Source organism: Ceraceosorus guamensis, assembly GCF_003144195.1.
Source record: "Ceraceosorus guamensis strain MCA 4658 unplaced genomic scaffold IE81scaffold_192, whole genome shotgun sequence".
NCBI lineage: Eukaryota > Fungi > Basidiomycota > Exobasidiomycetes > Ceraceosorales > Ceraceosoraceae > Ceraceosorus > Ceraceosorus guamensis.
The window spans coordinates 1,114-13,392 of record NW_020290187.1 but is presented as its reverse complement, the minus strand read 5'-3'; the positions used below and the strand labels follow the sequence as shown (position 1 = coordinate 13,392).

Genomic DNA, 12,279 nt, shown 5'->3' with positions numbered 1-12,279 from the left:
AGAGCACTCTGCGTTACTAGCACTAGAGCACTCTGCGGTACTTGGACCCGTGGCGCCTGCGGAACCAATTCCGCAAGGCACCAGAGCACTCTGCGCTATCCAACCCGATACCGCAGGGCGCGAGAGCACTCTGCGGGACTTCGACCAATCCCGCAGGGCACCAGAGCACTCTGCGCTATCGGCACAGGAGCACTTTGCGGTACTGGACATGCAGCGCCCGCGCGAGCCCTCTGCGCTACCAGAACCCCCACGGCACCAGAGCACTCTGCGCTACCAAAGCCCGCTGAGGGGTGCGATTTGCGCGCCATCCAGAACACCAACCATGCGTGCGCTGCGTCTCTTGGCTGGGACAAGATCCTTCACCCAAAGGAAGCAGCAGGCGGTGAAGCAGGCAAAGGAGGCTGCAGCCAAGGAGCTAACGAGGAGAGGAGACCGGCAGCCAATGCGTTGCTGCAAAGCCGTGGAAAAGGTGAAGCGCAAGGCTGCTGCTCAGATGGAGCGTCCTTTGGCGGGCAGCCTGTTTTGCGCATCCGCTTTTGCGCCCAAGACTTCGCTCATATATATAGGCTTTTTACCTCTGGACTAAGCAAGTGGATCAAAGGAACGCTCCAAACCGACATCTTGCAATGTAGCCTGATACCGCACAAAATTGTCAACAAGCCTCGACGGTAATCGTGTATTAATGCTCAAAGTCATGTGCACAGCCGAGTCGCCGTGGCAGCTGATAGACCCGTACCGCTGCTGCTCAACTTTAAGCTTAGAGACGCGCATCTCGCCGAGATGTACCGAGAGAGTGTTGTCCAGGTCATGCGCATGGGCGACATGCTTGAGCTCCGATCGTGAGAAGAATCCAAGCGTGATGTTGAGATGAGTGCTATGCTATTTGCTCTGCACCTACAACGAGAGCACCTTGAAGGCAGACCAGGCCAAATGCGTGATCTTGCTGGGCCTCGAGGTTATCTGTGTTGACAAGAGGCATTGACGCACAGTCGTGGAAGGCAATCCCCCTGCCTTCTTCGCATCAAGACCGGGTGTAGCATTTCGGGGCAAGGTGCCTCAAAAGTGTTGGACCAGACCCGACCAGAGCAAATATCGCAGAGGCTGAACACCGTGCAACTTTGCTTGCTTCAAAGACAAGAGGATCAGTATGCGCAGCTGCTCGATCGCGCAAGCTTTGACGGTCGACGTGGGCCTACGTTTACGTAGGTCGACATTGGGTCCATCAAGTAAAAGAGCACGGTACATATCCAAACATAGTATTGCTTTATCGGGCTGCTCATCTTCTCTCGCGCGCGCAGATTCATGCTAGCGACAGTCTTTGTGATCACTTTTGGAAGACGATCCCTCAAAGGCGAAAAAAGCATCTCGCGATACTTTGTTAATCCACCACTCTCCCTCTCTGCGCTGGCCGATGAAGCTTCGAAGCTGCCCTCTTGTGTCCGTCGTGTATGCTGCTTTGCATAGCCATTACGCGATCACCAAGCGATCGTCCGTACCGCGCTGTCAGTCACTTTGAATATGATGCATTGGGAAGAATCTCGACCTGTCGGCGACATGAGGCTTTTGGCAAGCGTCCCTCACTGTCATCGCGATGATAAGGTCTTTTGCGCCTGCGCCGAATCGAGCAAAGTGGGCAAATCAGGGAGGTACACACTCTTCCAACAGCTGTCTGGGCTGCATTCGTAGTTATTGCAGGTGGGAGGGTATAGCTGCATCGAGCTTGTCGCACCTTCTTTTTGTGACGGTGATGCAGAAATTTGAACCGAGTGATGGGTGCGCGCGCGCCCACATCTCGCGCATGTAGCTGCCGCGCATCGAGCGGTAGTGACACCAGCACGAATGACTGCATCTTGCACAGAGCAAAGCCTCTGGCAAGCAAAGGGTGATTGGAAATCTGCCTTTCACACCTTCCGAAAGATCTTCGACTGGTTGGGGAGCCCGACAAGCAACGCTCTCGCTTCTTTGTTATCTTATCTATCGTACAAGGACATCGGGTGAACCAGCCCAACGAAAACAACTTCGGCAAGCCTCTGATCACCCTGCGAGGAGCGACGGGCGGATCGCCAGGACGGGTGAATGGCAACGAAAGGAGGCCCGCATCGACTCCAGGTCTGTTGAGCACAGCGCTCGATCGCCACCTTATCTTGCATGCCAAGTTCTGTCTCGGACAAACCAGCTGGTTTGCCCTTCCTCCATTTATCCGAGCGCGCCCCATCAGCAGCCACGCGCGCCGCGCTGAGCACAGGCAAGCTTTCACCCGAGCGGCAACGTTTTTTCGGACCGGACTCTTTCTGCAGGGTGGTTATTCCAGACAAGCGCGGCAGTCGAGTTCTGACGCGGATCAGGAACAGGCACCAGAGCAGTAGGGAAGAGTCGGAGAAACCGATATGGCTGTTGGCACAAAATGGACTCCGCACCTGAGCAGATGCCACGCTGCTTAATTCTTCTCCATGCGTCGAGTGATGCACCGCACGTCGCCACTCCCTTCTCGTCCTTATCTCTTCTGGACGCGCGCGATAAGGATGACCGTGGGGGGGGGGGGGGGGGGGCTAATAAGAAGTGGCACCGACCAAAAGTAAAGCAATGTGACTTAGCCGTCCCACTCCCATTGCCCCATCATCCTCTTCTGTGCTGACACGCGATGGCTGTCCCAAACGTGCCCCCTTTCAAGGTCGCTGCCGTCCAGGCTGAGCCTGTCTGGCTCAATGCCAGGGCCACAGCTGAAAAGACGTGTACGCTGATCAAAGAAGCAGCATCCAGTGGCGCCAAGCTCGTCGCATTTCCCGAGCTCTGGATCCCAGGCTACCCATACTTCCTGTGGGTCAAGGACTTTGGATCGTCGATGCCTTTCAGCATGAAGTACGCTGCCAATGCGCTGACAGCCGACTCGCCCGAGATTCAGCTGATCAAGGATGCCTGTGCTGCCAATTCCATCTGGACGTCATTTGGTTTCGCCGAGAGAAGAAACGGATCAATGTACATGTCGAATTGCATCATCAACAGCGAGGTGAGTCTCCCTGTGTGGCGTTTCCCCTGCACTGCTCAGATCTGTTCTTTGAACTTTTCTCCAGGGAAGCATCGTCAATATCCGACGCAAGATCAAGCCGACTGGGCTCGAGAGGGTCTTGTTCGGCGAAGCGTCAGGTGACGCGCTCGACAACGTCGTCACCACTCCCTTTGGGCGCGTGGGCAATCTGCAGTGCTGGGAACACATCCAGCCCCTGCTCAAGTACCACACGTACTCGCTGCACGAACACATCCACGTCGCTTCGTGGCCTGGCTGCTTCCCGCTCAATGGAGGCGAGCCATACTCGATGACCAGCGGCGGTGTCAAGGCTCTGTCTTCCGTGTACGCCATCGAAGGTGGCTCTTTCACCGTCATGACGACGCAGCTGGTCACGGAGGAGCATGCCGAGGCAGTCGGTCTCGACTACCGACCCAATGGACCCTCCGATCACGATTTCTTCCTTCCGCCTGGTGGAGGCTGGTGAGTCCGAACATGGTGCGACCTCAGAGCCGGGCGAGACATTGCTGATCGAGATGCGGTCATCCCAACCTCATGCAGCGCTGCCATCTTTGCGCCGGATGGGCGCGAATTGACCGCACCTCTGCCATGCGCAGAGGAGGGCATCCTCTACGCCGAAATCGACTACTCGATGTCAAACGCGACCAAGCTGCTTGCTGATTGCGTCGGTCACTACAGTCGCCCCGATCTACTTCGGTGAGTCCATCGCGATTTGGCACTTCGACGAAGCTGTATGTTGATATTCTCCACCACCCACTCCCCCAGACTGTCGGTCAACCGTCAAGTGCAGAGCGTGCTTGCCTCGGGGGAGACGAAGCAGCCAGATGTGACCGAATTCACTGCACAAGCATGAAGCACAGCGTGCCCAATGCGCGCCTCGACTTTCAAAGGTGCAAGCGATCTCGCTGCAAACTCTCCCGTCGCGTGTTCATTCCACAGTCGCGTGTTCATTCCACAGCAGTCGCGGATTGTGACGTATGCCAGAACAGTGCAGAGTGTGACGCGACAGACCGAGTGCACTCCAGTCACTGATCTCTGCCACAGTTTGATCTGAAATCGTTTGCCACAGTTTGATTTGAAATCGTTTGCCAAAGTTTTTCAGAGCTTCTCTGTTGACCGACCGAAAGACATGGTCCAGCGGAAGCCCGGGAATGAGTGCGATTCCCTACGTGAAGCAAAAGGAAATGGGTGGACGCGCTGCGTTCGGTGATGAGACAATTGATTTGGAGGAGAAGCGCCTCGCTTCGTCGGCATTCAGCAATTGCGTCTGGAAATGGATTTCAAATGGGCATCATCTTTGAAGCGATGCCAGCGTGATGCTTGTCATGACTCGCACAAATTGCCCAAGCTGTGTAGGGCAGCACGCTCCCCATCACCACCTCTTCTTGCAAGAATGAATGCGTTTGATCGAGTTCATAGAGGAAAGCTTGAGCCCGCAGCCCCTGCGAAGTATCGCAATGAAAGGAGTCCTGCTATCCGTGATGGGACCGCGTGCGCGCAGGTGCAGTGTGTTTGAATTTCCTTGTTCAAGGCCTTTGTCGGAGCCCGAAGCTGACCCATCATTCTCTTCCTGGCAGGACAGTGCGGACACGAACGCGCATCAAACGTCACGACCAGGGCTCATCGCTGGAAGGCTGCAGCGTTGGAAAATTTCCAATTGTTGCACCAGCCGATGTGCTTGCGCTTAGGTGGACCGCCCACTGCGACTTGATGCGGCTGTAGATCGCGACGGGAAGCCTTGCTAGGCAAAGCTGAGATGACGACGACGATGACCGCCGTTCGTACAAGCAAGGGATTGGAGGTGTCAGAATACGAGGTCCAGAGTTTTTCACCCCGAGTCCGACCCTGCGGTCAGACCGATGACCTGTCCTTGGCCGATTAGCCGTTGGTAGACCTGATCGCCGAGTGCGCTTTGCTGACATTCTGGAAGCAACGCGCTACCAGCTGAGCAAATCTTTAGAGTCAGGCTTGACCTGTGCTGCCCCTTCCTACGTCATGCAAGTGCGCTGAGATGTGACAACCAAATGGACAGCGGTAGCACCGTTAGAGCATCTTGCGCGACTTGCCGAGATGCGACTCGCGCGCTCCGCGTCACGTCGCTCGCACGCCGTGCCACGCAAGACCAGCGGCTCCACCAAGCAAGATTGAAAAAGCTGGCGGACACCTGCACCACTGCGTGAGGACGAATGCGAACGCGGCAACAACGCCCCACCACGGATCTGATGTCAGGGGAGCAGATGCGCTGGTAGCAGCGGGATCGCCTTGCAAGGCCGGCTCTGCAGCCGGCTGGTAGATGTAGCCGACTGGAGCGATGTGCAAAGGGGTGCGTGTCAGCAGACCGAGCGAGCTCACGCCGTAGGTGGGAATGGAGGGAGCAGGCTCACCTAGAAAGAGCTGCCAGACGGCTGTGAACACGAGGCCTGTAGCTGCAGCATTGAGTCCGCGAAGCAAGCTGCGCACAGGATTCAGACTGCGCCAGCTCTTGTACAGGGGCAGCAGAGCGAGCTTGAGCATGATGCCAGGTGCAAAGATGGCTGCCCAAGCCAGGATTGCGCCCAAGAGGGGCCTGGAAGGGACCGCAAGGAAGCCGAGGTAGGCAGCAATGTTGAAGTTGGGACCGGGAAACGCCTGGAGGATGGCAAAGCCGAAGAGAAAGTCACGTGAGGTCACCCAGCCAGGATCCACAATGTAGCCGCGAAGCAGAGGGATGACGACAGGTCCACCGCCAAAAATGATGGAACCAGCAACAGCCATGTTGGCCACCAAATCGAGCTCGCGCGGAGCCGAAGCCCCTTCGACTCCTTTTTCTCGCAGCTGGGAGCGAAGCACGAGCACAACGATGAGGGAGCAGGCAAAGACGCTTCCAATGCTGAATGCGAGCCTCTTGCTTGGCACCAAGATGGGTCGCAAGGGCGGCGTATCTGTCCCTGACCATTGTGCTGTGCCTGTGCCTGTGCCTGCGCCTGCGCCAACGCTGCTGCTCTCGGACCGCAAAGCAGGAGGACGATCAGCGCCGTGGATGCGTTGACGCTGTCTCAGCTCGGGGATAGCGGAGGTCTGCGTGATCGAGTGCGAGTGCAGCGACGTGCCTTGCAGCTCCATGTCCGCTCCAGAGACCTGGGCCGCGGTCGACGCATCAGGCGCCGAGATGGAGTCTTGACGGCGGGGCCTGCGACTAGCCCACTTGCGTCGAGCCGTTCGAATGCCGCGGGGTGCGTAGTCCGTTGCCAGACCAGCCAGCCCGCCGAGAGCGATCAGCACGGGGTACATCCACGGCGCGTGGTAGCATATGCCGGCTGATGCGCTCGTGAGGACGATGAGCCTGGACGGCAGATCGGTGATGGCGGTTTGGGCCAATTGCCAAGCTGCCAAGGCGATGAGACCGACTGCAGCTGCGTTGAGGCCGGTGAGAAAGGCTAGCAGGATGGCGGGCAATCGATCTGGCAGATTGCGCACCCCAGCAGCCAACGCCGTCATCCCGATGGCTCCCGGCAAGCTGCATGGTCGTCGTGGGTGCGGTGCGGTGCGGTGCGGTGCGTTGCGTTGCCGCTAGCTGGGTCAGTCATGCGCCCTGAATGGGCGTGGGGCCACCAATGAGCCACGGCAATCACCGCTCGCTCACCTCCACAGCAAGAAAGCCAGCAGACCGCACAACGAGCCACCGCGCACGACGGCGATGGAGAATGCCAGCTGTGTGGAGCCAGGGCCGGGTAGGGCATTGCCCAGCGCAAACAGATCCGTAAACAACGTGTGGTCCACCCACTTTAAATCCTCGACAAACAGCTTGCGCAGGATGACCACGTGCACGCCAGGCCCACCAAACGCGGTGAAGCCGAGCGGTGCGTAGCGTCGAAGCGTCTCTACCAGGCGATGGGAAAGCTTGGGAAGCGCGAGCGGTTGTGGGAGCGCGGACAATGAGTTGACGGGCTGGGACGTCTCCTGACCATCGTCCATCCAGCTAGTTTGTCTTTGCTGCTGCTGCTGCTGCTGCTGGGCGACGGTGAAGACGCTTTGAAGCGTCGCGGTGGTCGACATGGTGATCAAGGTGCGCCAGGCGTATGAAAGATCACGCTGGTGTGCTTCAATGGTCAATGCATCAACGCTTCGTGTGGTCCGCGACGCGCTCGAGCACAGCAAGCGGGGAGGCGATGGTAGCAACACCGGAAAGGTGGGTCGATGATCCGCGGGCCTGTGAGCGATACTTGTGATGGCAAGGACGGACGGATGGATGGATGGATGGAGGGTGGGACACGAGCAAGCAACGAGACTCAAGACTACTCAAGACTAAGATCACGTGAATGCCAAGCAAACGCAGACCTGCGGGAGGTGCATGCATATTCGTTCAGGATTCAGTCTTGAGTGCGAGCGAGCGGAAGAACAGCAGCAGCAGCGAGCGACATCGGCACAATCCACATCGAAGAAGGCCGCGCTGGCTGACGGCTGCGGGGCGAACGGTCAGTCAAAAGCGGAGGTGCAGGAAGGCGAGGCGGGGGCGGGGGCGAAAGAAGAAAGCCAAGCCAAGACGGAGATGCGCGTTGCGTTGCGTTGGCTTGGTCAGGCTGGAAGATCTTGGCTTGCAGACTGCGGACTGCGGACTGCGGACTGCGGACTGCAGCAGACGGCAAGCCACGGGACATCTTCTCGCCTATGCGGACACTCGTGACTCGTGACTATCGAGCCATCAGCCAGCCAGGGCTGCCATGCGGTCAGTGCGTCTCACAGCCAAGCAGATCAGCGAGCTGTCGGCGTGAGTGTGAGTGGTGAGTGAGAGTGGATCGTGAGCGCATCTCGCACGCAGCCTCTCCATCGCTAGGGCTGCGAGACCGACCACCCAGGCTCACGACTCTTTCACGATCACGGTCGCACACGCACACGCACGCGCACACGCTCTTGGCATCAATCTGATCGATCCTCACTCAACCTTCTTCCTCGCGCGCAGAAAGATGAATCAGTGCGTGTTGAGTGCGAGTGCGAGTGCTTCGAGTGGTCAAGCACGCCCATCGACGAGCGTTGAAGCGCGCGACGCTGGGTCAGGCCGGCGACGCTCTCGCTCTCGCTCTCGCTCTCACTCAAACTCTCACTTCTCGACTCATGCAACTTCTGATCAGCATAGTTTCGGACACTTTTGAGTCACGAGCGAGTATTTGCTTCTCAGCTTGACTGTCCGCCCAATTCGCCGACTGATTGGCGGAGCGGGTCAATGCGCGCCATGGGTGTTGCGTCCTGATTTTCGCACTCCGCTGCTGCTGCTGCTGCTGCTCAAAACTTTTCGACTCGTTGCTGCCGAAGCATCCATCGCATCGCATCGCAATCAGCTCACTGAGTCACGAATCACGAGTCTGGATTGGATGGGCGAGAAGGCGCCCGCGGCATCTAGCCAGCCTTGTCCGATCGTGTGCACCTCGGTGGCGGGGCACTGCATCCGCAACCGCATCGCTGTACGGTACCCACGACTGTAATCTCCCCTCGAGCGGTGTTCGCTCTGCTCGCGGGTCTCTTGTAGCCTCTGCTTCTCCCACGCTCGCTCGCTCGCGTGCACGCACCACCATCACTCAAAACTTGCTTGGCTGCATGCATGCCTACCGGTATCTGATGGATGGAAGAGGCTACAGCATCGATCACTGCCCGCGCGGCGCGCTCCACGAGGTCGAGTGTGAGTGAGTGCAGAAGGCACGCGCGCGCGTGCAGGAGCAGCACCAGCCATGCATGCAGCCAGCCAGCCAGCCAGCCAGGTCCCCCCTTGCCGCCGTAGCTCGGTCATCGCGCCAAAACAGCGGTTCAGCCGCGAGTCGCGAATCAAGCAGAGCCACGCCGCGCCGGGCAGCAGGCAGCAGGCAGCAGGCACACAGGCACACAGGTACACAGGCACACGCCTGCGGGAGGAGAGAGGGACGCACGCTAGTCCTGCGTGCGCGTGCGTCCATCCAAATTGCTGGTCCTGCATGCCTGCCTCCATCTCCTTTCGCAAAGCTCACACCGCCAGACTGCCTCGATCAATCACGAATGTTGCAGCTCAGCAAGCACCGTGCATGCAGGCAGTCACGACTCACGAGTCACGAGTATCGCTGAACGATAAGAGGCCGCGGGTGCGCAGAGGTGGAGCATGCAGCAGCAGCAGCAGCAGCAGCAACGGCGAATCTTCCAAGATCAGATACCGCGCGCACCGCACATCCCCGCCCCGCCACCCCTTGCCGATGCAACAATCGTGATTCGCCTTTCGTGATTCACATTCGCGATTCACATTTGATTGCCTTTGCGGTGTAAAAGTTTTTTGCGCGGCGAGCATGATTGCCGCTCGCCGCTCGCCGCTCGCCACTCGTCACTCACACACCCGTCACCTGTCACCCGGCCACCCTCGGGCAACGATGCGCGGGATGCAAAGTTTTTTGTTTCGCCCGCCCCCCCTTCCCGCTGTCCAGATGCTGAATTGATTCGGGGTCGGCGAACTGTGACTGAATGATTTGATTGAGCAATTCAGGGGATGCGAACAATCATGCGTGCAATCAGCGACAAGGATGGTGCGGTTCGACGAGTCCATAAATACGTGACTCCAACTCGTCTCGATGGCGAATGGTGATGCCACGTAGATTGCCATTGCCCTGTCCCCCATTCCCTGTCACAACCGCTTCCCCTTTCCCCTTCCCCATCCCCTTCCCCCGCTTGGCGCTCCATCATCATGTCGCGACAAGAGCCTCACGCTCCCATAGCGGAGATTGAGGCGAATGCCCCAAGCTACGACTACAACGAAGCATCAAAGCAGCACAATCACCATCACGATCACGACACGCCTTCCAAGTCTGCCGGTAGTCACAGCGACGATGATGGCTCCCTGCACAGCCGCGATGCGCGAGAAGAGATCGTCGCCGAAGAGGGCGCGCAAGGTGTGGCTCGCGCCGAAGCTTTCACCCGGCTCTTGCGTTCTCACAAGCGTGGCAAGGCGCTGCTTTGGCTGCTCGGCATCCTCATCTGGTGCACCATGTTCGTCTACGCTCTCGACAATGGCCTCACCGGCAACATCTTTACGCCCATCATCGGCTCGCTGTACGGCAGACACGCGCAGATCTCGGCCGTCACTACTGCGAGTAGGTGAGTAGCGACCCGCGCGCACACGGCACTGATGCTCATGCTCCCCAACCCCATCGCTGACGCTGGCTGTCCTCCCCTCCCCCCCCTCAAAAAGCATCATCGCTGCCGTCTCCAAGCCTTTCCTCGGCAAGATCTCCGACTACACGTCTCGCCCATTCACCTACTCCATCACCCTCTGCTTTTACTGCGTTGGCTTCATCGTCGCTGCCACTTCCGAAACTTGGGCTGCCTACATCATCGGTTTGTGCTTCACCTCTTTCGCCAAGGCCGGCATCGACTTGTTGGGCGACATTATCATCAGCGATCTGACGCCGCTACAATGGAGGCAGTTCTTCACATCCGGCCTCACCTCTCCTTACTTTATCACGGCATACATTGGCGGCTTCATCGTCGATGGCCTAGGCATCACCGACGCAGACTACGGTCAGTGGCGCTGGGCTCTGGGCATGTTCTGCATCCTCATGCCCGCCTTCCTGGGACCCGTCATCGTGCTCCTATTCGCCTTGCAGCGACAGGCAGCGCAACTCGGCATGATCAGCATGGGAGCTTCCGGCATAAAGCGTCGCGGACAAGAGTCGACGACGCGCGGTCAGACGACTTGGCAGATCATCGTCGCAGCTTCCATCAGTATGGATCTGGTGGGATTGCTGCTTTTCGCCTTTGGCTTCGGCCTCTTGCTGCTGCCATTCAGTCTGGCCAAGGGTGCGCAAGGCGGATGGTCCAACCCGAGCATGATCGCCATGGTCGTCGTCGGTTTCGTCCTGCTGGTCATCTTTGCTCTTTGGGAGCAGTACGGTGCGCCGGTGCCGCTCGCGCCGCGACGCGTCCTTCGCAACCGCGCCTTCCTCGTCGCAGTCCTCATCGACTTTTTGGCGCAATTCGGAAGCTTTGTGGCGTCCATCTACTTTAGCTCCTACATCTACGTCACTCAAGATCTCACCGACTACCAGTGGACAGCACTCACAGCCACCACCACCGTCGGTCTCTGCTTCTTTGGCATCCTCAACGGCTTGCTCCAGCGCCGCTTTCACCGTTTCAAGGCTCAAATGCTGTTCGGCAGCGTCGCCAAGCTCATCGGCTACGGTATCTGCATGACCGCTGGCAACCGCGCCACCACCAACCTTGCCGCGCTGGCCATTTCGCGCATCTTGATCGCCATGTCCGGCATGATGGTCGGTGGCGCTCGGCTAGCCTCCCAGTGTGCAGTCGCTCACAGAGATCTGGTCACTACGATCTACACCGTCTCGCTCATCTCCAGCGTCGGCAGCTCTGTGGGCAGCTCGGTCTGTGCGAGCATTTGGCAAAACAGGATGCTGACTTATATGCGCGAAGAGATTCCTGCCACGGTGCCCGACGCGACGATCAGGAAAGTGTACGCCAGCATCAAGACGCTGCGCTCTTACCCGCTCGATGACCCCATCCGAATCGGAGGGATTGCCGCGTACCAGCGTGTGCAAGGGATCATGTTCATCGTCGCCATCGTCGTCAGCGCTGCAGGTGTCATCATCACCTTCTTCGTGCCCAACTACTACCTCGGCACTCAACACAACCACGTCAGCAAGCGGGATCTCGACGGCAACGATGTGGGCGGTCCTGTGGTGCGCGACACTTCCAACGAAGCGCCGCCGACCACGTCAGGCCAAAAAGCCTGGCGCGCCATTCGAGACGCGTGGGATTTCCCTCCTCGCAAGCCCCTCGCCGCCTAGATGCATTCTTGTATGGCTTCACTCCATCTCGTTCTTACGTCACTCTTGAATGTTCAAAACCGAATGCGATGATTACTGAATGTTTTGATTACCGAGTGCAAGCCAAGACCCGCCGGCCTCTCCCGCGTATCCTGCTAGATCGGGTGCCAAGTCATTCACTGATTTCAATCTACGCTCGTTGACGAGCGTCCGCTGCAAAGCGCAAAGTAGACCCTCGGCTATAAGTGACTTCGGTGACCTGACTCGCTCGACGCTGAACAATCGTGAATTGTGGGAGTCTCGAGTTGAGCAGAACATTCTGTGGAAATATAATGATTTGGAGCAGCTCTGGATCAACGTGTGTGCAAGTCGACCGGAAGCAAAGAACGTTGGCCCTGGTGTGTGCATTGGACCTACCTGACGTGTTTCATACACACTTCCCAAAGCTCGTCACTCGGACAACAGATTGTAAATACGCAGGAT

General features: G+C 58.1%; 3 protein-coding genes across 3 annotated transcripts; 2 read left to right on the top strand and 1 right to left on the bottom strand.

Annotated features, from left to right (window-relative positions):
* Positions 1 to 2,641: 2,641 nt before the first annotated feature.
* IE81DRAFT_354750 (carbon-nitrogen hydrolase) lies at positions 2,642 to 4,251 on the top strand (the record flags this gene model as incomplete). Its single annotated transcript, XM_025516666.1, has 4 exons — positions 2,642 to 3,007; positions 3,072 to 3,487; positions 3,566 to 3,721; positions 3,791 to 4,251. 4 exons carry the CDS (start codon positions 2,642 to 2,644, stop codon positions 3,876 to 3,878), a joined length of 1,026 nt encoding a protein of 341 aa, XP_025365924.1. The 3' UTR covers positions 3,879 to 4,251.
* An 865-nt stretch (positions 4,252 to 5,116) lies between these two features.
* IE81DRAFT_295835 (hypothetical protein) lies at positions 5,117 to 6,979 on the bottom strand (the record flags this gene model as incomplete). The annotated part of the gene is made up of 3 exons (XM_025512115.1): positions 5,117 to 5,328; positions 5,410 to 6,521; positions 6,648 to 6,979. The coding sequence occupies 3 exons, from the start codon at positions 6,977 to 6,979 to the stop codon at positions 5,117 to 5,119; spliced, it is 1,656 nt and encodes a 551-aa protein (XP_025365923.1).
* Positions 6,980 to 9,362: 2,383 nt separating this feature from the next.
* On the top strand, positions 9,363 to 11,895 carry IE81DRAFT_369603 (MFS general substrate transporter). Its single transcript, XM_025517266.1, has 2 exons — positions 9,363 to 10,111; positions 10,206 to 11,895. Exons 1-2 carry the CDS (start codon positions 9,702 to 9,704, stop codon positions 11,815 to 11,817), a joined length of 2,022 nt encoding a protein of 673 aa, XP_025365922.1. The 5' UTR covers positions 9,363 to 9,701; the 3' UTR covers positions 11,818 to 11,895.
* Positions 11,896 to 12,279: the final 384 nt, after the last annotated feature.

What these genes read in the sequence shown, in the direction of transcription:
- IE81DRAFT_369603 (XM_025517266.1), top strand. Translation starts at nt 9,702, where the DNA reads ATGTCGCGACAAGAGCCTCACGCTCCCATAGCGGAGATTGAGGCGAAT. An exon ending in GCCGTCACTACTGCGAGTAG is followed by an intron (nt 10,112 to 10,205) that starts GTGAGTAGCGAC and finishes CCCCTCAAAAAG; the next exon opens with CATCATCGCTGCCGTCTCCA.